Source organism: Colius striatus, chromosome 7 (assembly GCF_028858725.1).
Source record: "Colius striatus isolate bColStr4 chromosome 7, bColStr4.1.hap1, whole genome shotgun sequence".
Classification (NCBI taxonomy): domain Eukaryota; kingdom Metazoa; phylum Chordata; class Aves; order Coliiformes; family Coliidae; genus Colius; species Colius striatus.
The window spans coordinates 40,299,181-40,323,731 of record NC_084765.1 but is presented as its reverse complement, the minus strand read 5'-3'; the positions used below and the strand labels follow the sequence as shown (position 1 = coordinate 40,323,731).

General features: G+C 43.6%; 1 protein-coding gene across 1 annotated transcript in view; it reads left to right on the top strand.

Moving 5' to 3' along the window:
- Positions 1-24,551, top strand: part of IQGAP1 (IQ motif containing GTPase activating protein 1) — a 65,154-nt gene that overhangs the window by 28,994 nt on the left and 11,609 nt on the right. The window contains exons 9-28 of the mRNA XM_061999037.1: positions 8-98; positions 471-634; positions 3,083-3,167; positions 4,259-4,422; positions 4,760-4,920; positions 5,410-5,534; positions 7,618-7,781; positions 12,747-12,837; positions 14,081-14,248; positions 14,577-14,719; positions 15,051-15,221; positions 16,337-16,420; positions 16,521-16,592; positions 16,685-16,754; positions 17,200-17,408; positions 19,042-19,197; positions 19,351-19,514; positions 20,689-20,913; positions 22,193-22,333; positions 22,427-22,511. Coding sequence (XP_061855021.1) covers positions 8-98; positions 471-634; positions 3,083-3,167; positions 4,259-4,422; positions 4,760-4,920; positions 5,410-5,534; positions 7,618-7,781; positions 12,747-12,837; positions 14,081-14,248; positions 14,577-14,719; positions 15,051-15,221; positions 16,337-16,420; positions 16,521-16,592; positions 16,685-16,754; positions 17,200-17,408; positions 19,042-19,197; positions 19,351-19,514; positions 20,689-20,913; positions 22,193-22,333; positions 22,427-22,511 — 2,733 coding nt within the window. The remainder of the gene's footprint in view (positions 1-7; positions 99-470; positions 635-3,082; positions 3,168-4,258; positions 4,423-4,759; positions 4,921-5,409; positions 5,535-7,617; positions 7,782-12,746; positions 12,838-14,080; positions 14,249-14,576; positions 14,720-15,050; positions 15,222-16,336; positions 16,421-16,520; positions 16,593-16,684; positions 16,755-17,199; positions 17,409-19,041; positions 19,198-19,350; positions 19,515-20,688; positions 20,914-22,192; positions 22,334-22,426; positions 22,512-24,551) is intronic.

The following is a 24,551-nucleotide window of genomic DNA, read 5'->3' as shown; positions in this document are numbered from 1 at the left end:
TCTTCAGATTGCCTCAGAAAATTCAGAGAGAGAGAGAGATGTGTATGAAGAACTTCTGACTCAAGCTGAGATTCAGGGGAACATCAATAAAGTGAACAGTACGTATTGTGCTAAAGTAATAGTTGTGATTAAAAGAGAACTTAAAAATGATACCTGTACTCCTCCTTGCGTTCTGCAATGCTAACAGAAGCAGAGGGCAGCTCCCCTGTTTTGGTGGGTGTGTTTCTGTTTAACTTATTATTAGTACATGGTTGCAAGTGCAAGTAATTTTGAGTTCTGTTGCCCCTCGTTTAGGAAATGAATTGTCCATGTTGCTGGCCTTCCCTTGCCTCACTCTCCCCTCAGCTCTTCATCTTGAGTAATGCATGTGCTATATCTCCTATCTAAGGGTATTTATTTCTGAGCAGTAGGTTATATAAACTCTGAGACTTCTTCATTTAATATTTCTTTCAAAACTCTACTGTTACTAGCACATGCAGCCATAGCAAAGATTGACCAAGCGTTGGAGCAAGGAGACACATTAGCACTGTATGAAGCTTTGGCAACACCAGCCCTGGGACTCCGAGGACTGCTTCGAGAAAACTGTGACTGGTATTTCAAGCAGTTTTTGAGTGACAGACAACAGAAACAAGAGGTATGGAAAAGTTTAGATTTGATTCATAAGGTTCCTTCCTCCTTGCTCTCAACAAACCACTGCGTACTAATCACTTGCTATATACGTGCATTAGAGTTTAGTGTTTGAAGAAGAAAATGCTAAGAGATGAAAGCATCCAGTAAGCACGTTTTCATCTCTGCATGTGAAAGGCCAGTCTAACGTTTGTATGAGGGAAAACATTAAAATACTTGTACCAAACCTTAAAATAGTAACTCGTGTGTGTTGAACCATTATAATGTAAGTGCAACTTCCTTCTCATTTTACCATTGCCAGTGTTATTTGTGTTCTATAAATAGCTATCAGACAGGCATGTACTACTTGCACCGTTGGAGCCTCTCTCACCATGCACCATTTGTAGATGTGGCACTGACAGACATGGTTTGGTTGGGGCACTTGGCACCATTAGGTTTACGGTTGGACTTGTTCTTAAGGGTCTTTTCCAACCTAAATGATTCTATTATATATGCTGATGCATAATTGATACATAGAATCATAGACTGGTAAGGTTGGAAGGGACCTTTAGAGATCATCCAGTCCAAACCCCCTGCAGAAGTAGGTCAACCTAGATCAGGTCACAAAGGAACATGTCCAGGCGGGTCCTGAAGACCTCCAAGGAAGGAGCCTCCACAACCCCTCTGGGCAGCCTGTGCCAGGGCTCCCTCACCTGAACAGTGAAATAGTTTTTTCTTACGTTTAAATGGAACTTTTTGTGTTCCAGCTTCATCCCATCACCCCTTGTGCTGTTGCTCGACACTGTAGCAAAAAGGGATGTCCCAACCTCCTGACACCCACCATTTAGATATTTGTAAATATTAATAAGATCCCACTTCAGTCTTCTCTTTTCTAGACAAAACAGCCCCAGTTTCCACAGCCTTTCCTCATATGAAAGATGTTCCAGTGCCCTGATCATCTTGGTGGCCCTGCACTGGCCCCTCTCCAGCACTTCCCTGTCCCTCTTGAGCTGAGGAGCCCACAACTGGACACAGTGCTCCAGATGAGGCCTCAGCAGGGCAGAGTAGAGGGGAAGCAGAACCTCCCTCACCCTGCTGCCCACAGTCTTGCTGATGCATCCCAGGATGCCATTGGCCTTCTTGGCCATGAGGGCACATTGCTGGCTCATGTTCAGTTTATTATCAATTAGGACTCCCAGGTCTCTCTCTGCAGAGCTGCTCTCCAGCAGGTCAATCCCCAGCCTGTGCTGGTGCAGGGGGTTGTTCCTTCCCAGATGCAGGACTCTGCACTTGTCCTTGTTGAACCTCATTGGGCAGGTTCCTCTCTGCCCAATTCTCAAACTGGTCAAGATCCTGCTGAGTGGCAGCACAGCCTCTGAGGAATCAGCCAGTGCTCCCAGTTTGGTGTCATCAGGGAACTTGCTTTGGGTACACTCTTATCCCCTCATCTAGGTCGCTGATGAAGATGTTGAACAGGACTGGCCCCAGAACCGACCCCTGTGGAACTCCACTGGCCACAGGCCTCCAACTCGATTCTGTGCCATTGATCACCACCCTCTGGGCTCTGTCATTCAGCCAGTTCTCCATCCACCTCACTGTCCACTCATCCAAGCCACGCTGGCTGAGCTTTCTGATGAGGATGTTGTGGGAGACAGTGTCAAAAGCCTTGCTGAAGTCAAGGTAGATGACATCCGCTGCTCTCCCCTCATCTAGCCACCTGGTTATGCACTCATAGAAGGCTATGAGGTTGATCAAACAGGATTTCCCCTTGGTGAATCCATGTTGACTCCCCCTGATAACCACCTTTTCATTCATATGTTTAGTGATGACATTCAGGATGAGTTGTTCCATCACCTTTCCAGGGATGGAGGTGAGACTGACAGGCCTGTATGAGAGCTGTGCATGGTGTCAGAAGCATCAGTATTTATCTTTTAATTCAACAAGGCTTTTGGCACTGCATACCACAGATCCTCAGACAAACTGCTGAGGCATGGGCTGAGTAACTGGTCAGTGAGGTAGACTGAAAATGAGCTGAACTCTGAGGCTCACAGGGTTGTGATGTCCAGCTGGAGGCCAGTCACTAGTGTTCTACCTGAAGGATTGGTACTGGGACCAATACTATTTAACATCCTTGCTAATGAGCTGTAAAATGGGACAGTTTTTTCCCACAAAATTGTCTCCTTTGTCTTAAATGTTTTATAATTTTGAAAGACTGGTCTTGCCATTAAGTGCTGGTTCATGGTACTTCACTTGTAATACTGTAAAAAGTATCAGATTGTACACAGACAGTCTTTCAGCATATGGAGAACCATCTGGTGTGTAATTTCTGCCTTCCTCATCTAGGGGCATTGTCTGGTTGCAGGAGCTATGTGACGTTACAGCACAGAGGTTTGGGGTTTTTCTTCCTTTGTGTGGATCTGTTTGAAGTGAGTAAGTTGACATTGTTTCACCCTCCTGGTTTTCTTTTTTTCCTCAGGCTGGCCTTACAGGACCTCTGCAAAAGGAGGAGTTGCAGTTGGGTGTGGACGCTGCTAACAGGGCAGCACAACAGTATCAGCAAAGTAAGGATCAGTACAAAATATTGCAGCAAAGCGACTATGGATGTGATCACAAAGATGAGACAGGACAGTACTTGGGCCTGTGTAGGAATAAGTGAGAGTTCTCTTATACCATTATGAATGCTCTTTAGGTACTTCATACCTGCTAAAAACATTAGAGGCAGTTACCCTGATCATTTTTAGTGCCTCTTGTCCATCTCTTACCATATTGCTGGAGATAACAGCATATAATTTGAAATATTAAGAAACAGACATCTTGTGTGCACTGTAACCTCTCTAGAATGCTTGTATGAGTTTTTGTGCTGTGGATCTGTGAAGGAAATCTGGATTGCTCCATGAAGTGTGAAAGCTAGGCTGCCTGCTGTCCATTGACATAAATCTTGACTTGAGCTACAGAACCTTTAACTGTTTCTAAATATTAGGTAGCAAGTAAAATGCGGATCACAAAGGCTGATTGTTTTTTAATTGATGCTTCTGATACCATGCAGAGCTCTTTTCTGGAGAAGAATGTTTGTTTCTTCCTGTGCAGAAGCAATTAGCTCAATTAGTAATAAGTAGAAAGGAGACTACTAGAGATGTGGGGAGAGGGGGTTTAGAATACAAGAGGAAAATAGTGAATGCCTAGTAACTAGGAGGCTACCTTCAAAGTACCTTACTTGTTCAATGTGGAGCTGTTTTGCATTTAGCCAGTGTTGTGCCCAGTGTAAAGTGCCTGTTAATGCATTTAGTGGGGTAGATGTAGACAGACAGAAAAAGTTGTTACTACCCATAACTGCAAGTTTTTTGATGGATGAGACTTCTTACTGTCGGAAGACTGAAATGGTAAAACTGTCCTTTGAACAACCAGGCAAAGAGGTAAACTGGTTTTAAACATGAGCTTTGTTTTGAAGAAGGCATTATGTATTTTAGTTGTCTATGCTAATGGAAGACTAACTGGGCAAGTATGGATCAGAATGCTTCAGTCATTGCCTGTAGCTAAGGGAAGGGTTTTTTAGGTATCTGATTATTGAGTAGAAAAATTGTTAGAATAGTCGTTACTGGGGGCTTGCCTGTCTGCTGTTCTCGTTCTTTATGATGCCTCTTTGAACTTCCAGGGCTGGCGGCAGTAGCCAAAATTAATTCTGCAATTCGAGTGGGTGATGCCGAGAAGACTGTGGCAGAAATGTTGAATCCAGAGGCACAGTTACCAGAGGTTTATGCATTTGCTGCAGATCTTTACCAAAGGGAGCTGGCCACCTTGCAGCAACAGAGCCCTGAAGTATGTACCATGTTCTTTCCTACTTCTGGAAGCTGGTATGGCTCACTGAGTCTACCTTATCTGTTTACGCATTCTCTGCAACAGCCTTGCTTTGGTGTTCTGTGTATTGTGATGTGAAGTGTAATTCTTAAATGTTGAACTAAGCCCTGTAAGATTCTACCTCAATATTCTACTTGTTGTTATAGCGTTGTTTATGATACTCATCTCTCCACTTCTGTGCATGAAGATTTTCCCTTTGCTTTGTTACGTGTCTGTTCTGACAACTACTGTGTCCTGTGTGCAGCAGCAGCTTGTAAAAAAGCAAGTGGAATTAATTTTTTGTCCTCTCTGTATGCAGGGTAACCTCACCCACCCAGAATTATCTGTTGCTGTAGAGATGCTATCTTCTGTGGCCCTGATTAATAGGGCTTTGGATTCGGGAGATGTGAATACAGTGTGGAAACAACTGAGCAGTCCTGTGACGGGACTTACAAACATTGAGGATGAGAACTCTCAGAGGTGGATGTTTCAAGGAATCTTGTCTGTCCTGTATTCTCTGACTTTCTGATTTATTTATTTCCCTCTTACATTTATGTTTTTTCAACGCTATTTGTTGCGATATGGATTTAGTCTCTGTTGACTCTTGCATCTTGTTTTCGCAATTGCCGTTCCTCTGCTTTCTGTGCTCACTCTCAGTGCCTTCTCATGGATTTCACTTGAAAGTCATGTTGTGGTATCATTAGGTTGTTACTAATACTATGCCAGCTCACTCACTGTGTTCCTTGCCTTGGACCCTCATTCAGTGCTTTAGTGCTTTTGTTGGTTATTTTGCATTTGGGCTGACTGTCCTGCATATGCAACCTTTCCTCTTTCTCCTCTTCCTCCTTTCATACTTGTTCCCGTTTCAACCCTCCTGTTACCTCTTCCACTTTGTATACCATTCTCATGCTGTGCTTTCCCTGCCTGGCTTGTTGCAATTTGATGTTTGTTGGTTTTGTTCTTTGGCAGATATGTCGATGATTTAATGAAGCTGAAAGCTCAAACACGTGCAGAAGGAAATGAATTTATCACGTGGAATGATATCCAGTCATGTATTGATCGTGTGAACATAGTTGTGCGTGAAGAACATGAAAGTAAGTATTTCTGCTCAATTCATGTTAGACTGATCCTAGCTCATAGAGTGCTAAAATTAAGTGCATGACAATACAAAAAGTTATTGACTTGTAGTTGTGTCATACATTAGATAGCTAGGAAGATCTCAGTTGCAAGCAAGACTTGGTGGTCTGTAATACAGAAGGCTTGATAGCAGGACCATTGATGGAGAGACCAGACAGTCGGGAGTGTTCATGGTGTTGAAATCAGTATCTCTGAACAGGTTATTGATCCTTCCAATGCACTTCTCATCTTTCTTTGGGAAACAAAATTTGTTGTCCCCTGCCAGTGTTTTGAATTTGTCTGGACTATTTCCTAATTTTGTTTCAGTCCTTCAAATGTAAAGAAAACCAGTATTACCAAAATCTCTGAAATAGTTGTAGCTCAGTCTTGGAGTAGTCTGTCCTCATTTCTCATTTCCTGTGTTTGGTACAAGTTACTTTTCTTGAAGTGTTGTTCTTTGGCTGCAATCTCTGCCCTGTTCAGGTTTTCATTTTCAAAGAATGTTTAATGGTCTCATGAATTTGATGCCATTCAGGTTCTAAGTTCCACATTTTGGGAAGCAAATCTCAAATTAGAGTTGAAATGGAAAATGCATGTCTTCTAAGAGCTCAATTGCTTTGTTTACACATAGTGATGTCAGGAAATTAGAAGCTTTTATTTTCTGTTGTAATATTGCATATGATTACTAGTTGTTAAAACCATTATCTATAAAAGCTGAAATGTCTGAAAATTGGCTTTTTCTGCCCAGTAAAAGAACACACCTGCACAGCTGTTGCCTCTTAGTATTAAATACTGGTGAATTAAAAAAAGAAAATCCCTGATTAGAAATGATAGAAAACCCCACAGAGGTTGTGTCTGCAGCAAACACGAGTACCAAAACCTGAATACTTGCAAAGGAAAAAATTCCTGATGCAAGCTGAGAAATGTGAGGATTAGGATGTTTAACCCTAATCTTCTGTGCTGTTGAGTGATACTGAAAACCTCCTGCACATGCAAATAGCATGATATTTGCTTTGAAGCTATCTTTGCAATATTTAGCTTAAAAGTTTGCATCGTCAGAGGGGAGAGATTTGTCACAAGTGTGAAAGTGGTGATAAAATTCATGTGTACACAGAGTCAGACAGATATCTTCTGCCATGTGTTGCGTAGCTGGTGAGTTGTGTTTCACCTTGGAAAGGTAATTATACTCTAGAGAGGGTTAAATTTGAATTTAAGAGCCTGCTATCTTAGCTCATTTCCTGAATCTCCAAATAGACACTGTGTTGTTTCCTGTTTGGTTCACATGAGCAAATTTCTCAAGACCACAGAAGCACAGATCCCCGCTAATGTGCACTGGATTGCTGGTTTCACAGTATCTTTTCTGCATCAGAGGTCGCAGCAGAAGTCTCAAAGGCCCTGTAGTCCCAACACCCTGTTTTTTACAATGCTTTTTACAATCCTGTAAAAAAAGGTGCAGAAAATCCTGTCGTGAGAGAAACTGTTCTCACAGGGAATTCCTTAATTCTTTTGGTCAGTTTCCTATATGCCCTTACACAAGAGCAATTTTTATCTCCTGTCTGTGAATAATTTAAATAAGTCTGAGAAGGTTCTCAAGGCGTATGAGTGTATACTTTTCATTCTCACTATCCTTCAAGTTTCAAACTAAAAAATCCTTTCTAGCAAGGAGCTGTAACATAATACTGTTCCATGGAGTAGCCTTGTCATGACCAAATTAGCAAACAAATAACATGGAATTCCTACTTAGATTCCAGCACTTTACCAAGTCAAGCAGGTATCTGATTTTTGACAGAAGCTGTGTCATCATTTCAGTGATCCTGGTTCTTGCAGTGTCCTCAACATACATTTTTTTCCCTAATCTCTACTCCATTGAAATAATCACCTCTTCCCTAAGATGGAGAAATAGTCTTGCTTGCTTTACTAATAAATAATGTTTTCTGTTTAAAATACTGCAGTTCTCAGCCATCACCCAGTTTAGGAAGCACTAACTGTGCTTTTCTCCTTAGGATTATTGTCAACCAAAAATGGAACTTTATATTTCTCTTCCTATGTCTTCCTCCCTAGGGATTTTGGCAATTGGTCTTATCAATGAAGCTCTGGATGAAGGGGACACCAAAAAGACTATTCAAGCCTTACAGATTCCTGCAGCAAAGTTGGAGGGTGTTGTCCCAAAGGTGGCACAGCATTACCAAGATACACTCCTTAGAGCTAAGAGAGAGAAAGCACAGGTGAGTGCAGTTAAAGGTACCTCTCAAAAATCTCCCCTTTACATCTGCGTAATGGGTTTATTACTGGTCCTGAAAGCCAGGTATCAATACTGGAAGTGGAGAACTGAACATTCTGCCTACCCTCAACTGATCTTACCCTGTCAGTTTCAATCCAGAATAGAATACTAGAGGAAAAGATTTGCAGCCAGGCTCTATGAATCTTCATGGACTAGAGATGTGTATAAGGATATTAACTATGTGAGATGGCTTGATGGGATAGCTAATCCCAAGTCTAGAATGAGATATGTATTGTGTGGGCAGAGAAATAATACGCCCCATCAGTTTTAGTAACAGGCTCTGTTAGTTCTAGGAGTTCTGAACTTCTGAGTGCAAGTTTCCTGCAAGCTTTTAAGTATTTTTTTTAGTGTTCTTTGTTAAATGTAGTCATAGGCATATATACAGCAAAAAGAAAGTTTCTAAGAGTGTAAAAATCTTTCAAGTGATAAATTAGAAAAAAAGTAGCCAAATACATGCTATTAACAAACTGTGTACTGATGCCTGTTCACCTGGCGATGCTTCTAGTGATAAGGATTTTGTGAGTGGTGGTTGCCTGTCTTATCAGTGAAGGATTTCTACCCTACTTGTAGATAGTTGCTGCTTTCACTGACTAAATCTGAAGATGAAAATGAGGACAAGAAGAGCAAGTCTCATCTTGCCGAGTTTAGGAAAGGATGAGAGTCAGGGTGTGTGTACATGACTGTTTTTTGAGTAACGTGGATACTGGTGGGGTTTTTTTTCCCCTCATCTACAGAGAAGTAGCAGACATCTCTGCTTTCGGTGACATGAGAGCGGTGTGGGGTTTTTTGGGGGTGTCCGTTTTTGGAGGGTTTTCTCAGTTCTGGAGCTTATTGCTCCTGTAGCAGTGCAGAATTTTGCTTACAGACTATAAGATCCAGATTGTGTTGAACACTTGGATTGTTTTTTGGATCGCTTCTTTTGTTTCAGTTTTAGTAGATGCACGATGGCAATAGCTGAAAATCATGCATTTCTGATAAAAATCATTAAGCAGCTTCCCCAAGGGCCTTGAAAGAGTTAATGTTCCTCAGAAACCTATTTTGTGTTGAAGCATTTCCTCCTGCTGAGTCAGAATGAAATAATGAACTCTTTTTAGTGTGCACATAAGCTTGTGCCAGACTGTGTTGGTAACTTCTCAGTCGGCTTGAAATTACCTTATTTAGGCATACGTTCAGCGTAGAGCTTCTCCCAGCAGCGTCACAGTGTCGTGGTTTAGGCCCATCAGGGAACAAAAGACCACGATTAGCCTCGAGTACCGAGGAGGCTGAGAATTGCTCAAGGGCAGGGAGGGCTTAATTGCCGCTTAAGGTTCAGGACAAAGCAGACCAGGCCACTCGGTTTGGGGAAGGAAAAAAAAAACCAGAAAATAATTTAATGCAACATCAACTAAAACATACCCACAAAAACCCAAAACATAACCAAAACGAAACAACACAGAGGAATACGTCAATGAAGAGTCCAACCAGCCTTTTTAAGAACACCTTCCCGCCACACCTCCCCTCTTCCCGGGCTCAGAGCCCTGATCCCGGGGTTTTTACCTTGCCCCCCCTGAACGGTTCGGGGGGGCAGGCAGTGGGGGTCTCAGTCAGTCTGCTCCCAATAGCTTCTGCCGTTCGTCCCTCCTCAGGACGTGCCAACTCCACACCAGTCCTCCCTGCAAGTCCGTGGGGTAGCTCACACACATGGCAGCCCTGCACGGGCTGCTCCGACGCGTACCCATTCCAAAGGCTGCAGCTCCTCTCTGCTTCTCGTGTGGGGCTGCTCTGCGGCGTGCAGGCTCTCCAACACGGCCTGGGCCATGGCCGTCTCCCCACACAGTCCCTCGCCCGTCCGGGCTCACTCACATGGAGCTGCTGGTGGCTCTCAGTCCTGCCACGGATCTCCATAAGTTTCAGGGGCACAGCTTGCATTCTCGCCACGGCCTGCAGAAGGGTCTCCGGTCTACTGCTCCTCCTTCCTTCCTCCTTCTCTGGCCGAAGGGTCCGCGTGGTCGCCTCCATCTTGTATCCCTCTTACACCTCCTAACTCGCATTCCAAATTCCCGTCCCCTAAATAGTGATCGCAGAGGCGCCAGATTGGCCCAGCCAGGCCGGAGGTGGGTGTGAACCCAGGAGCCGGGGGAGGGTCCGCAAACTCTTTACCGGGTCTTCACTGCAACCCGCTCCCCCTGTTACTAAGCCAAAAGCTGCTCCTTGCTAAACCAGAACATTCCACCCCTCGCCTCTGCGAATCACTTATTCAAGAAAACATAAAGGGAATCTGAACCACCTTCACAAATCAACATATAGTAACTAAGATCAAACAGAACCAAACACTTCCCCGTGAAAATAAATGATATACACATAACACAATAAATACACATAAATAAAAATCCACCCCTAGACACAAGGTAGCCTCACCCAGACGTCTGTTTTGTCCTTTACCACTCCCAATTCACCATCCTTATCACAAATTCCAATCTCCAGCAGCTCAAGGCCCCACGTTGGGCGCCAAAAATGTGTCGTGGTTTAGGCCCATCAGGGAACAAAAGACCACGATTAGCCTCGAGTACCGAGGAGGCTGAGAATTGCTCAAGGGCAGGGAGGGCTTAATTGCCGCTTAAGGTTCAGGACAAAGCAGACCAGGCCACTCGGTTTGGGGAAGGAAAAAAAAAACCAGAAAATAATTTAATGCAACATCAACTAAAACATACCCACAAAAACCCAAAACATAACCAAAACGAAACAACACAGAGGAATACGTCAATGAAGAGTCCAACCAGCCTTTTTAAGAACACCTTCCCGCCACACCTCCCCTCTTCCCGGGCTCAGAGCCCTGATCCCGGGGTTTTTACCTTGCCCCCCCTGAACGGTTCGGGGGGGCAGGCAGTGGGGGTCTCAGTCAGTCTGCTCCCAATAGCTTCTGCCGTTCGTCCCTCCTCAGGACGTGCCAACTCCACACCAGTCCTCCCTGCAAGTCCGTGGGGTAGCTCACACACATGGCAGCCCTGCACGGGCTGCTCCGACGCGTACCCATTCCAAAGGCTGCAGCTCCTCTCTGCTTCTCGTGTGGGGCTGCTCTGCGGCGTGCAGGCTCTCCAACACGGCCTGGGCCATGGCCGTCTCCCCACACAGTCCCTCGCCCGTCCGGGCTCACTCACATGGAGCTGCTGGTGGCTCTCAGTCCTGCCACGGATCTCCATAAGTTTCAGGGGCACAGCTTGCATTCTCGCCACGGCCTGCAGAAGGGTCTCCGGTCTACTGCTCCTCCTTCCTTCCTCCTTCTCTGGCCGAAGGGTCCGCGTGGTCGCCTCCATCTTGTATCCCTCTTACACCTCCTAACTCGCATTCCAAATTCCCGTCCCCTAAATAGTGATCGCAGAGGCGCCAGATTGGCCCAGCCAGGCCGGAGGTGGGTGTGAACCCAGGAGCCGGGGGAGGGTCCGCAAACTCTTTACCGGGTCTTCACTGCAACCCGCTCCCCCTGTTACTAAGCCAAAAGCTGCTCCTTGCTAAACCAGAACACACAGTAACTTCAGAAGTCGAAAGATCACGTTATCCAGTAACTTCTGGGGAAAAATAGTCACTATCTGAAGTCAGCTGTTACCTACAAACTAGTGATTTCAGTGCCTTGGGGCTGAGAGGGATTGTAGTGCACCGTAAGACACTGTTCAGTTGCTTAAGTGACCGATGAGTGCTATATGATGTGTTTTTCTCGTGTGATGAGGAGAGAGAAAGAGAGAAAAAGGCAATAGGCTCTGTGGTATCACAGAATGGGAGGGGCTGGAAGAGGCCTCTGGAGTTCATCCAGTCCAGCCCCTCTGCTAAAGCAAGTCCAACTAGATCAGGTGGCACAAGAATGTGTCCAGGCGGGTTTTGGAAACCTCCAGAGAAGTATGTCAGATTGTGTGTACCTCTGGAAAGCCTGCAACAGTAAATCCATAGGAAAGTGGGGGGAGAGTTTTGGTAGTCTTGGAGTGGCTTCTGCTGATAGAGATTTCAGCAGAGAAAGTTGTTTCTTTGATTGTTCTCCCGCACTCCCTGGAGAGGAGTTGTTGTGGTGCTCATGGGTGACTCTCTGGGCTTGGATGGAATCTCTTGAATGACACATCGTTACGCACGTTTCAGACCTGCCAGAACAGTGGGAAAAATGTGGGAGGCAGGTAAGGGTTTGTTTTCAGACTGGCCCTAGAGCTCTTGAACACTGTAAATAGCGTCTTTTTTGTGCAGTGTGTTTGTTATTCCATACCAGAAGTAAATGTTTCCTGTGTTGCGTTTGTGGACAAGGTCCCCTGAGGGGTAGCAGCTGTGTCTTTGCGTTTCTTTCAGTAGTTACATACAGGAAGCAACGGTGGGTGGGGAGAAGCTGTGCTTGGCAGCTGCTGGATCATTGTTCTTTATGTGTATTTTGAGACTTGCTGAACCCTTGTCTCTTTCCTCATCTCAAATTTCTGCATGTAACATTAGTTCATGGGATTTCTTCAAATCCCAGCCAAAATACAGGGTACTGTGTGATCACTGCTTCTGAAAGAGCAGTTGAGAGACCCAGCCACGATGGCTACAACATGTTTTGGTTTGTTAGCTTGTTACCGGCTTGTAAACTTCTGTGGACAGGTTCAAGAACAGCCTGATGTGGACTAGTTACCTCGGAGATTTTTAGTTTCTGCATTCTTTTTGTTCAGCAGCTTTTTGCTGCCTTTTATTTTTGCTTCAGCAGGTTTTTGTTGTAAGAACTCTTTGTAGCCGTGTTCTGTCAATTGCATGTTGATGTCCTTGTGTTGGAGCCAATTAGAAAGACTGAAAGGCTTCTTATTCCCTCATATGGAAAACTACTGTGTTGACTGTTGTTAAATACAGGTTATTTTACTTGGCAAAAATAGCGATACCTTTTCTCCTCACGCTGTGTGTGTTTTTCTTACCGTATTCTCTCCAGGACACACAGGATGAAACAGCTGTGCTTTGGCTAGATGAAATTCAAGATGGGATTCATAGGGCTAACAAGGACACAGAAGAGTCCGAGAGATGTAAGTGTTGTCACACAATATTGCGATTAATCCCACTTATCAACCAAATACCGGTTATCTAAGGAAAGGTCGGGAGCTGGAAACGCTGTGCAAACCTGACAAAGGAAATCAGGACACTGTACTGCCAGTGCACTCGTTTTTCTTTGCAGAGTGAATGTCAGATTCTTCAAACATTGAAACTCCTGTGTTTCGAGGGATACACTATTTTTCCATTTTGACATCTCATTGTGTTATCCCACTGTGCAACTCTGTTAAATTGTTTGTCACTTGCAACCAGTTGTGTGTGTCTGTGAGTGGTTTGTTAGATATGAGAATGTTCATGTGCACAATATAAATGATACTTTCTGGTGTGCATTACCTTTTGTGAGGCATGCTGTTGTCTTGACTCTATTAAGTATTTCTAGACTGCCTTGCATCTGTTTCAAATACAGACACAATATACATCAGTGAAACCCATTTTTGCTCCTTGGCACAGTTTGCAGGTGAACTGGCCCACCTATGATTACATTTGTGTCCTTCTAACGATGCTATTTTTATCTGCAGAAACAATTAAGTAATTACTGCTATTCACTTAATTTTTTGTTGTGTTTTTTTTTCTTGGTCAGGCTTTGGAGTTTTTTTGGTGTTGCTAACAGAAGCTTTCTCTTTAACAAAACATGAGGGTTTTTAATGTTATCCGATATATTCCTGCTTTCTTGTATATGCTGTTTGCTTCAGAGAGCTTGTTTTTTATCCATTTTAAAAATATGATATTCTTCTATTTGTGTTTACTCAAAGTTTGTAATCCACAACATTCACACCTGTCTGCTTGTTTTGCTCAATTTGTAGAGTATTAGTAGACTGATCGTTTTCTCTCTTTGTAGTCATCTTATATTTTTCTTGATTCTGTTTCTTCATCTGTAGTGTGCTGATAAAATGTCTAACTTTCCACTTCCAAAACATCTGTGTGTTGCTGAGAAATGTTGGTGGTAAATCAGCACCATACTGGGACTTGGGGCAGACAAATTATGTGCTGTCAGGTACCAGCACCACATATGGTTGGATACTGCATGCTGATGAGACCTTTACACTGAAAAGTTGTCTGGTTGTTTTTTGTATTTATGTACACTTAAATATTTGTGTGTGTATTCACACTTTGATTGTAAGTGTGTGTTCACGTTGCCTTGCCCTAGTCTGGTGGTCTGTGCCGAGAGTCACTGAGCCCCTGAATGTCATGATAACGTGCTTCCCTATGTTATCAAAGTCTCCTTAGGAATTCTGGCCATTAATGAAGCAGTAGATCGTGGTGATGTTAGCCAGACCCTGGGTGCTTTGCGGTCACCGGATGTTGGGCTATACGGAGTCACTCCAGAATGTGCCGAGACATACCAGCGAGAGCTGTCAGAAGTCAAGAGAAGAAAAACGGTGGCAGGTAAACCTCAAGTAGCTAAAAGTGAAACAAGTTAAAGATTACTGCATGTGGAATGGGAACCAGAGGTTAAAAAAAGCCTCTGGGGAGAAGTTTTGTGTTACGGGTAGTAATTGTGGATAATTTGTGAATTAAGGTATGCAAAAAGAACAGTAGAGTGTGTTGTGTTTGGCTCTCATATGAGATCATTAGGGACTCAGGAAGCTTTCTTTCTCTTGTGTGAAGGAAGGAGCATCTGTATATGTGGGTTTCCTGGTTGTAACTTTTGTATGTGGGAAAAATAAGACACTTGTCTGGTTTTGAGACTGAACTGTGCAGTTTCTGCTCTTAGGGGGCAATGGCAGCGAATGGGTGAAACACTGGGTGAGAGGAGGCTATCATTATTATCATAACCTGCAGACCAGAGAGGGAGGATGGGACGAACCAGCAGAATTTGTGCAGAATGACACACAGCTGTCACGGGAGGAGATACAGGTAGGGTACACAACATGTGCACTTCCTCTGAAAAGTTTTCATTCCTACTGTTCTGATCCTTAATGTGGCTCTGAGAGAGAACATTTCTATGCCATGGTCACATTAACAATCTTAGTAACTCATTTATTTCACTGGGCCTCATCAGATTCTGTGTGGGGAAAACTCCTTGTCCCATTTCACAAAAACTTGTCCTGTCACAAGTATTGCTCTTAACTGAAAGGTGACTTCAAAGTTTATTGTAAGCACAATACAGAAAGTTGATGTAATGTCCTGTTTCTTCTCTCTCCATTCCCTTTTTCTGTCTTTTCTTCCTACCATGACGTTTATCCAGAGCACCATCTCTGGAGTCACTGCAGCGTACAACCGAGAGCAGCTGTGGCTGGCCAATGAGAACCTGATCACAAAACTTCAGGCTTGCTGTCGGGGATATCTCATTCGCCAGGAATTCAACTCAAGGATGAATTTTTTGAAGAAACAAGTCCCAGCAATCACTTGCATTCAGGTAATCCTTTAATTATCCTTTAATTATGTTTGAAACTTGTACTCTGAAATTGTTTCCTGTACATGAGCTTTATTGTCAGTTTTTGATAAGTTCGAACAGTTACAGCACACAATTGTCTTCATCTTTTTTTTATCTAAAGGCATTGCCTACTTCTAAAGAATTTTGGTATATTATTAACTTTCCATGTCATATATGGTCAACAAAGTCTTCTCAGGCAGAAAAAACTTTTCTGAGGAAGTTTTACCTATCATTTTATTATCAGATTTAGTGTTTGTGGGGATAGGGCAATATGAAGTGTGTCATGGGTCTTTATGGTGTTAATGCCACGTGATGAGTTACTGCTGTGATTCCTCAGGAATCGAAAAGAAACAATATGGTTTTCAGTATTCCCAAGTAAGATGATTCTTCTCTTCAAATTTGTCCAAGGCTTAGGAGGATTGAGGACTTGAAAGAGATGGTGGGGTGATTCAGCATGAGGTTGGGCACATAGAAAAAGAGACAATGAAAAAAATCTTTCTCTGGTGTTGTAACTGGAATGTGTGTAAATGAAAGAGATGTTTTGTGTCCTGATACCACTTTATTACTTGAGCATCTGTGGGTTCATTTCTGCTGAAGCAGCATCAGCTCTGAGTGTATCAGTGGAAAAAACACAACACTCCACAGCACAACACCCCCAACCAACCCCAGCTTATTCAAGCCACGCTCTTCCTTTAAGTGTAATGCAACCCTGGCTGCACTTCTGTTCAGCGTCAGTAGCAGCGTGTCTGCTCTGAGGCCTAAAATATTACATCACTGCTCTCGTCAGCAGCATCTAAGGTGTGATCCTCACATTTCTGTCAACTTGACTGTTGAGCCACGTCCTTCATCTCCAACCATGTCTCTGTCCAAGGCCTGTGCTGTTCACAGGGTAATTTAAAGTCTTGTGGTTGCGGTGAAGCAGGTGATGCTTCATACAGGGTGCCTCTTGATAAGATAAGCACATCTCCCTCGCTCTTTACTTAACCAAGGGGAAATCGGAAAGTCGGAAGCTGAGGAGCAGAAAGAAGCTGAGGTTTGTAATGGCTTGTCTTTAATTAGAAAAGGAAAGTCACAGTTCATCTGTGTTTTGTTTTCAGTCCCAGTGGCGTGGCTATAAGCAGAGGAAGGCATATCAAACCCGTTTGGATTACCTGCGAGCGCAAAAGGACCAAGTAGTGAAGGTAGTGAAGGCTTCCCGATGAACTTCTCTGGTAAATCTTTTGGGTAGTGCACTTTGTAGGAAAGATCTTCATCTGAGTGTTTTGGTTACCCTTCTTGTAGATTCAGTCAATGACCAGAATGTATCAAGCCAGAAGACGTTACAGAGACCGTCTGCAGTATTTCAGAAACCACGTAAGTGGCTATCTTGTTAAATGAGTTCAGTACCCATTTTGTGCTCTTTCCAGAATGAGGTCCCATGCTTGCTTGTTCTTCTTTAATCCTAGATAAACGATGTCATAAAAATTCAAGCCTTTATCCGAGCAAACAAAGCACGAGAAGACTACAAAACCCTCAGTAAGTATTACCAAGAGGATGAAACTGATGTGCCCCAACTCTCTTTGCAGGGAGTTGCTAGTGCGGTCTATAAAATCAGAACAGTTTTGAAGAGCAATTGGGATGAAGTTGTTAGGGCAATGCAGAGAGTAGATGGTTCTCAAAGCTGAAGGAAAACGTGGTTCCAGCTGTTACTTTTGCTGCTGAAAAATAGAACTGTTGCTTTGCAGATAACTTTGGGGATGTGGACTACGCTAGTCTGATACTGATGTCGTTCTTTATTGTTTGCTTCTCTCATGATTTACTCAAAATTCAAAACAATTAACTTAGTTCAGAATGTCAGAGGCTGTTCAGACACAGTGCTGCTTATTGTATTCTGCTACAACTTGATTTGCTGTTTAAACGTAGATGAGGCATATATTTACTTCTGTTTCCCATCCCCTGATGTTTTCTTGCCTATTTCTAGTTAACGCTGAAAACCCACCTATGGCTGTGGTTCGGAAATTTGTCCACTTGCTCGATCAGAGTGACCAAGATTTTCAGGAGGAGCTTGAGCTAATGAAACTGCGTGAGGAAGTTGTAACCTTGATCCGATCCAACCAGCAACTGGAAAACGACCTCAATCTCATGGACATAAAAATTGGGCTGCTAGTGAAAAACAAAATTACGTTGCAGGTAGGAAAGTGCAGATTGAACCGAGCTGAGGGGTAGTATGGAGATCTCCTGGCTTTGGATGCTGCTTGCTTGGTGGAAAACATTGCCCCAGACTTGCAGATTTTACTCCTGATACGTTCTTAATCCATTCTGCTAATTTAGTACGTATCCCTAGAAAGAAGAGTGTAGGAAAAGAAACAAGCGAACACCAGACTCACTTGTCCCAAAGAATGCAACAGACTTTGTGTTTTAAGGCTTTGAGAGCTCTGATTTGTTGCTCCTTTGTCATTAAGCAAGTGACACGCCACAAGCTTGCAGTAAGGGGGATGGTTTCAGGGGTGTGAGATGCTCGTGCCACTTGGTGTTTGTTAGTTAAAGTAGAGCCCCTGGTGTTGACCCTTGGCTGACGTGTCTAATTTCACAAAGAAGAAAAGCTCCTGCTGATAACGAAATTCAACAAGGGCAAGTGTAGAGTCTTGCATCTGGGCAAGAATAACCCCATGTACCAGTACAGGTTGGGGAATGAACTCTTAGAGAGTAGGATAGGGGAAAGGGACCTAGGGTTCATGGTGGGCAGCAGGATGAGCAGGAGCCAGCAATGTGCCCTCATGGTCAAGAAGGCCAATGGCATCCTGGGGTGTATTGGAAGGGCTGTGGGCAGTAGGTCGAGAGAGGTTCTGCTCCCTCTCTAGTCTGCCCTCATGAGACCACATTGTGTCCAGTTCTGAGCCCCTCAGTTCAAGAAGGACAGGGAGCTGCTGGAGAGAGTTCAGTGCAGGGCCACCAACGTGATCAAGGGCGGGGAGCATCTCTCTTGTGATGAAAGACTGAGAGAGCTGGGGCTCTTGAGCTTAGAGGAGACTTAGAGGAGTTTGTCGCGAGGGCTGTGGCACCGCTCTGTCACCTTGGTGTCGGGATCCCAAGCGCTCGCCTGCTCTGAGGTGGGGTCTCCAGCTCTCATCACCTCTGGTATAGGAGCCTGTCGGAGCTGCTGGCAATTACTGGTCCTGCCATCACCCTCCACGGCTCACAGGGGACAGCTGCTCTCTTGCTGTGGGCTGCAGAGGGGTCTCTGGTCCAGCACTCCTTTCCTTCCACAAGGTCCATGTGGTTGCCTCCGTCTTGTCCGACCCTTCAAACTCCTCCTAGCACTACAAATCTCCATTCTTAAATAGTGATGACAGAGACTCCAGATTGGCCCAACCAGGCTGGAGGTGGGTCCAAACCAGAGCCTGGGCAAAGTTTTGAGAATTGTTTCCAGGGGCAGCACTGCAGCACCCTCCCTCTATTACCAGGCAAAAGCAGCTTTGCTTAGACCCATCACAGTGTCACACCAGGACAACAAGCAATTGAATTTTTAGTTTTTAAGCCAAAATTAAGCATCTTCAGGATGTTACCAGCTCTGATAGTAATTACTGCCAAGAGTGAGTAACGTTTTTGGGGTTTCAGATAAATTCAGGAAATCGGGGACAAAGTGAAATGTGTACTTGCAGTCAGAGAAATTGCTGCCATAGCAAATAATGCTTCGTTTTAACAGCCCCTTTACCCTGCCTTTCCACATACAAAAGAAACGGGCTCTCAGGTGCAACTGGTTTTTGATATCGCCTCATATGAAATGCTTAGAGTGGAATCTCTCCCTGTTGTTTCTTTCCAGGATGTTGTTTCTCATAGCAAAAAACTTACCAAGAAGAACAAGGAACAGCTGTCTGATATGATGATGCTGAACAAACAAAGGGGAGGTTTGAAAGCTTTGAGCAAAGAGAAGAGAGAAAAGCTGGAAGCCTATCAGCATCTGTTCTACTTACTTCAGGTAAGCAGCTCCTAACACTACTCAGTAACCTCTTGTCACAGAAGGTTACAGGTCCTGGCATGGTCTTGGCTTATGCACTGTAATTTTGAGCCACAGTAGTAACAGCACTGGCCTGTGGACGTGCACGCTAAGGAATTCTTCTTGTTGTTGCAGACTAACCCAACCTATTTGGCGAAGCTGATTTTTCAGATGCCTCAAAACAAATCCACAAAGTTCATGGATTCTGTCATCTTCACGCTGTATAACTATGCATCCAATCAGAGAGAGGAATACCTTCTGTTGAGGCTTTTCCAAACAGCATTGCAGGAAGAAATCAAGTATGTGGTGGAATCTGGCACATTCTTGCTGTTGACTCAGTTTTGGCCGTTTCTCAGATTGAGGCAGTTGTCACACTGTGTTTCACACTAATATGCAGATGATGCTAGCCTGTCCTTTCATTACCCTCTTCCCATTTTGGATCTATTCTTAACATCATCTGTAAAGGAAAAGCCAAGTATATCCTTTGAGGATGAAGCCTTTTCATTTCAGTCAAGATTTCACTTCTCAACATATCAGCTACATTTAATTGGATGCAAAGTCAGCTTAAAATTCAGTCTAACCTCAATTCTCCAGTGTCTGGTTATAAACACCTCCAACAAACTGCAAACTCAGGCTTTATGAGCCAGGGAGAGAGCTAACGCTGAGCTCTCTGGATTTCCAAAAGCCCACGAGGAGGTGGAAACCGAGAGGTATTACTGTTAGACGTTCCTATGTACTTGTTGGTGTTAGGGACTCTGGCTACCCTGAGACTTTGTTTGATCGTCTGGGCCTTGGGACCTTGGTGTGTCAGGACTTCAGTTCTTTACAGTGCAGAGCTGCTTTTCAAAACATACTGTAAAAAAGAATGTGTGATAAAATTACTGAGGAACTACTCTTCTGACATTCTTTGGAAAGCATTTTAAGCCTGAAGATGGTATATGCCCTCAAAAACATCACAACTACTGAAAGAGACTTTTTTCCCCCCTCTAAAATCACACTTGGAATAGTAGTCCAGGGAAATGTAGATGTTTTGTGCCCTGCTGCTGTTTCACATATAGTGGCATACTAGGAGTGGCTGTTGTTGTCTGTTTGCTGTTTTCTTATTTTAAATAGCAAAACAAGCCTACTGTTAGGGTTTCTCTGCTTCTCTGTTTCCTTTGTGGTTTTGAGCTGTGCTTGCAAATAGAACGTTCAGTTGCCTTTGCATCGATTGCTGTTCAGATGGCTACTGGCAAGTTGCAATGGAATTCCCAAACTGAGGTGATAAGTTTGTTGCCTTATCTGTCTTGAGAATCGTTCCAGTATTGCTTTTATACAGCATTGCATTTTTTTTTTGCTGTATGGAATTTTTTAGTACAAATCCATTCTCTGTTTCACGGGGTGAGGCATTTAACAGGTCTGTGCTGAGGAATGTATCTAAAGGTGACAGGACTAGGCATTCCTGATATTTACTGTAGATTCTTTCTTTTTCAGGTCAAAAGTAGATCAAATACATGAAATTGTGACTGGAAATCCTACTGTTATTAAAATGGTGGTAAGTTTCAACCGCGGTGCCCGTGGTCAGAATGCTCTGAGGCAGATCCTGGGACCGGTTGTGAAGGAAATCATTGATGACAAGTCACTCAATATCAAAACTGACCCAGTGGATATTTACAAGTCTTGGGTTAACCAGATGGAGTCTCAAACTGGTGAGGCCAGGTATGAGAACTGTTACTACTGTGATTTTTTTTTCTGAACATTGCTCATCTGCTTTGTGCTGCTCGGTTGATCGTTCCAAATCATCTTGGCTTCTCTATGTGCATCGATCCCAACTGATACTGGCTTTTCCATCTCCTCAAGATGGCTTTCATTTAAAGAGTTCTAAAGATCATGCTCTGGTGATGGTGCTGAGGGTATTGAAAGGGGAATCTCGATAGGAGATGGAAGAAGAAATGCCTTCTGGTGTTGGCCCATGTTGACTCGATAATTAGCTAGGAGATGCCCTCTAACCTAAAAGAAGTCATGGTAAGAGAAAGTGTTTGGGAATTTGTTCTGTGTCGGTCTCTGTTCCTGTCGTATATCGCCTGTGCAAACTTGGGTGCTCTTTGCAAGCCAACAAAACCTCTTTTGCTGGAGAAGCATGACATTGCAGTTTTAGTTCTAACATGTTTCTAACTGATACCAGCCAGTGGTGACAACTGGACTGTAGTAGATGCTGTTGTGTCATTCTGGCTTCTTTTTCTTCCAGTGCGTGTGATTTGTTAGGACTTGAAGTTCTGTTGTGTCATTTGTTTTGGGTTTTTTTTTAACATACTCACAAGAAATAAACAAACAAAATCCCAGTAGATGAGTGTGTGTTCCCATCCAAAGCAGGCAGCAGGATCTTGCTGTGTGCCTGGTTCAAGGTTCTGGGTGTTAGCAGTGCAGGCGAAGATGCGTGTTCAGGTCATTCTCTTTACATGAGACTTAGGGGATGCATTTATAAATTATCCACTTCACATGTCTGTCTTAACTGGATTACCATGGAGTAGTTTCAGTGGGTGGAGAGCACAGAACTACTGATTTCTCACTGCTTGTCGCTGGTAGCGTGTTATATTGATTTTATGGATACCGTAACAGTTCCTGGCTTGCGTTCAAGCTTTTATCATCTTGATGTTCAAGTGTGTAGCTTACTTTTTCACCAGTGTATCTGCAGACTGCACTGCTGCTGCTTGTCCCATTTGTCCCTCTGTTGCCTAGCACGCACGTGTGCATGCTGTAAAAAAGATACAGTTTTGAGTTAGCTTGGCCTTTCCTTACAGTGGCCATTACAAGGGGGAGTAGAGGAAGTAAAAGCAAAAAGTCTTCAGCTCTTCCAGTGCCTAAAAGGCTCACTGAAGCCAATGCACAGCTCTTGGAAGTAGAGTAAATATAAGCTTTTTTTCTGTGGAGCTAGAAATTCTTGAAGTATGCTAGGCTGAGGAGTACTCACCTTCACATGTTTGACTTTTTCTAACAGCAAACTGCCATACGATGTTACACCTGAACAAGCTCTAAATCACGAAGAGGTGAGGACACGCCTGGATGCATCAATCAAAAACATGAGGATAGTGACAGACAAGTTCCTCTCTGCCATTATTAGTTCAGTGGACAAAATCCCGTGAGTCTGGCGTACGACAGTGTTGTCCCTGGGAAGTTGTTGGTGGGTTCATGCTTTGCAGCAGTCTCATTTGCTCTTTTCTTTCTCTTGAAGTTATGGAATGCGCTTCATTGCCAAGGTGCTAAAAGACTCCTTGCATGAGAAGTTTCCTGATGCTGGTGAGGATGAGCTTCTGAAGGTGAGGATCTGAACGCCTTTGTGAATAATTGTCAGGCAAATTGATTGTGGCAAGCACGTCTCATTCTTTATTGTGTCCATTCTGGGCTCCCCAGCTCGAGACAGACAGGGGAATTGTGGAGAAAGTTCAATGGAAGGCTTGACAAGATGCTTAAGGGACTAGAACATCTCTGTTATGAGGAGAGATTTGAGACCTGGGTCTGTTTACCCTAGAGAAGACTGAGAAAGAGGCTGTATCAATGCTTGTAAATCCCTAAAGGGCGGGTGTGAAGAGGACAGGGCCAATCTTTTTTCTGTATTGCCCAGGGACAGGACAAGGGGTAATGGACACAAGCTGGAACACAAAAAGTTCCACTTAAACACAAGGAGAAAGTCCTTTGGTGCTGAGGTGAGGGAGCCCTGGCCCAGGCTGCCCAGGGAGGGTGTAAAGGTTTCTAAAGCCGCCTGGAAGTGTTCCTGTGTCCCCTGATGGAGGGGAACCTGCTTTAGCAGGGGATTGGGCTGGGTGATCTCTAGAGGTCCCTTCCAACTCCTACCATTCTGTGATTCTGTAGTTCTCCTTTGTTGGGGGTATGTGTGAACCTCTATAGAAAGCTTATGTGTTTACTTCTATGGATAGAAAACGTTTCATGTAGGTTTTTTGATTGTAAGCTTTGCATACTTCACCTGACATCTAATACATTGCTCAGAAGGAGGTATCTTGTTCCTTCTGCTTTGCTTTTAGTATCTTGGGCTTTTGGTCTTTTAGGTTTCTTGACTTGAGAATACTCTTGCTCTTAGAATGTAAACCTTGGTTTTGCTGGTGTGATCGCAGCCAGGCACTCCTTTCTTAAAGAGACAATGTCAAGTTAAAAGATCTGTATGCAAAATTCTGGTGTTTCTAATGCCACGTTCCATAACAATCTGGGCTGTTTTGGCAGCGACATGTAAAAAGTCACTTTCCATGACGTGTAATCAGTTTTGTATTTTGTGTTTCAGTAGGTTTTGGGAACTAAGAAGATCCTAATAGTAGGCATTCTTGGATAAATATAGCTTTGAGGTTTTCACTTAAATTTCTGGTTTTAATTGTGAAGGCCTTTTGCTAATAGACTTTGGATCTTGGAATACTTGACAATGTCTCTTTAAACCTTTTTGCCTTTGCTTCATTACAAAATAATTACCAATCTGAATGCTGTTTTCTTCTCTCTTCTAGTTCTGTGCTTTACCATTCTGAGACATCGATTCTTTCTATGCAGGTGAATTAATTTCTTCCATCTGTAAACTTAGGTGGAAAAGTGTGGTTTTCATCAGTCCTCACAGAAACAACGTATCTGCCCACATGACAGTCAAAGCTGCAGTTGCCTACAGTGACAACTGGTAGAGTTTGTAGCAACCAGAACTACCTATATAGTATCTCACTCTTCTCACAAGTGTGAAAGTTATTGATGGAGTTTCTTTCACAGATACGTTTTCTTGTTACTGGTAGGAAACAGCTTTGACTACTGTCATCCTACCACATTATCTGTGAGAGTGCAACAGGGACCTTCACGAAACAGTTGTCAAAATTGAGTTGTCCTCATGGAATGTGGTTAATAATTTCTAGAACTGCTCAGCAATCGCTAGGTTCTCACTCTGTTTTCAGTTGTTTGTTCAGACCCTGATCTTTTTGGGGTGTTTAAGTCATGTGGCAAGCAGGCAAAGCCAAGATTCAGTGACCTGGAGCTCTGCAAATTTCTGTGAACCACCAGAAAGTACTAGAGCTTGTGGAGTCAGAACTATTGTTATACATCAGCATGCTGTGTTAAGTCTTTTTTGTTGCTGGAATGACTTTTGGCAAAATATCAAATACCACCTAGAAGTGTGTTTGTGAACATGTGGGTAATATGACATCTTTATTTTTGATACCTTGAAGTTTATTGCTGCTCACGTTCTCACATTTGAATAGGTAACTTGTATTTTGAAAGGTCAAATGCCATTCATCTTCTTTATTTCTGATTTTTTATGACTTTTTACTGCTGGATTAAATAGTTTCTCAGTTACTCTAACTGAGGCTCTGTGTCTG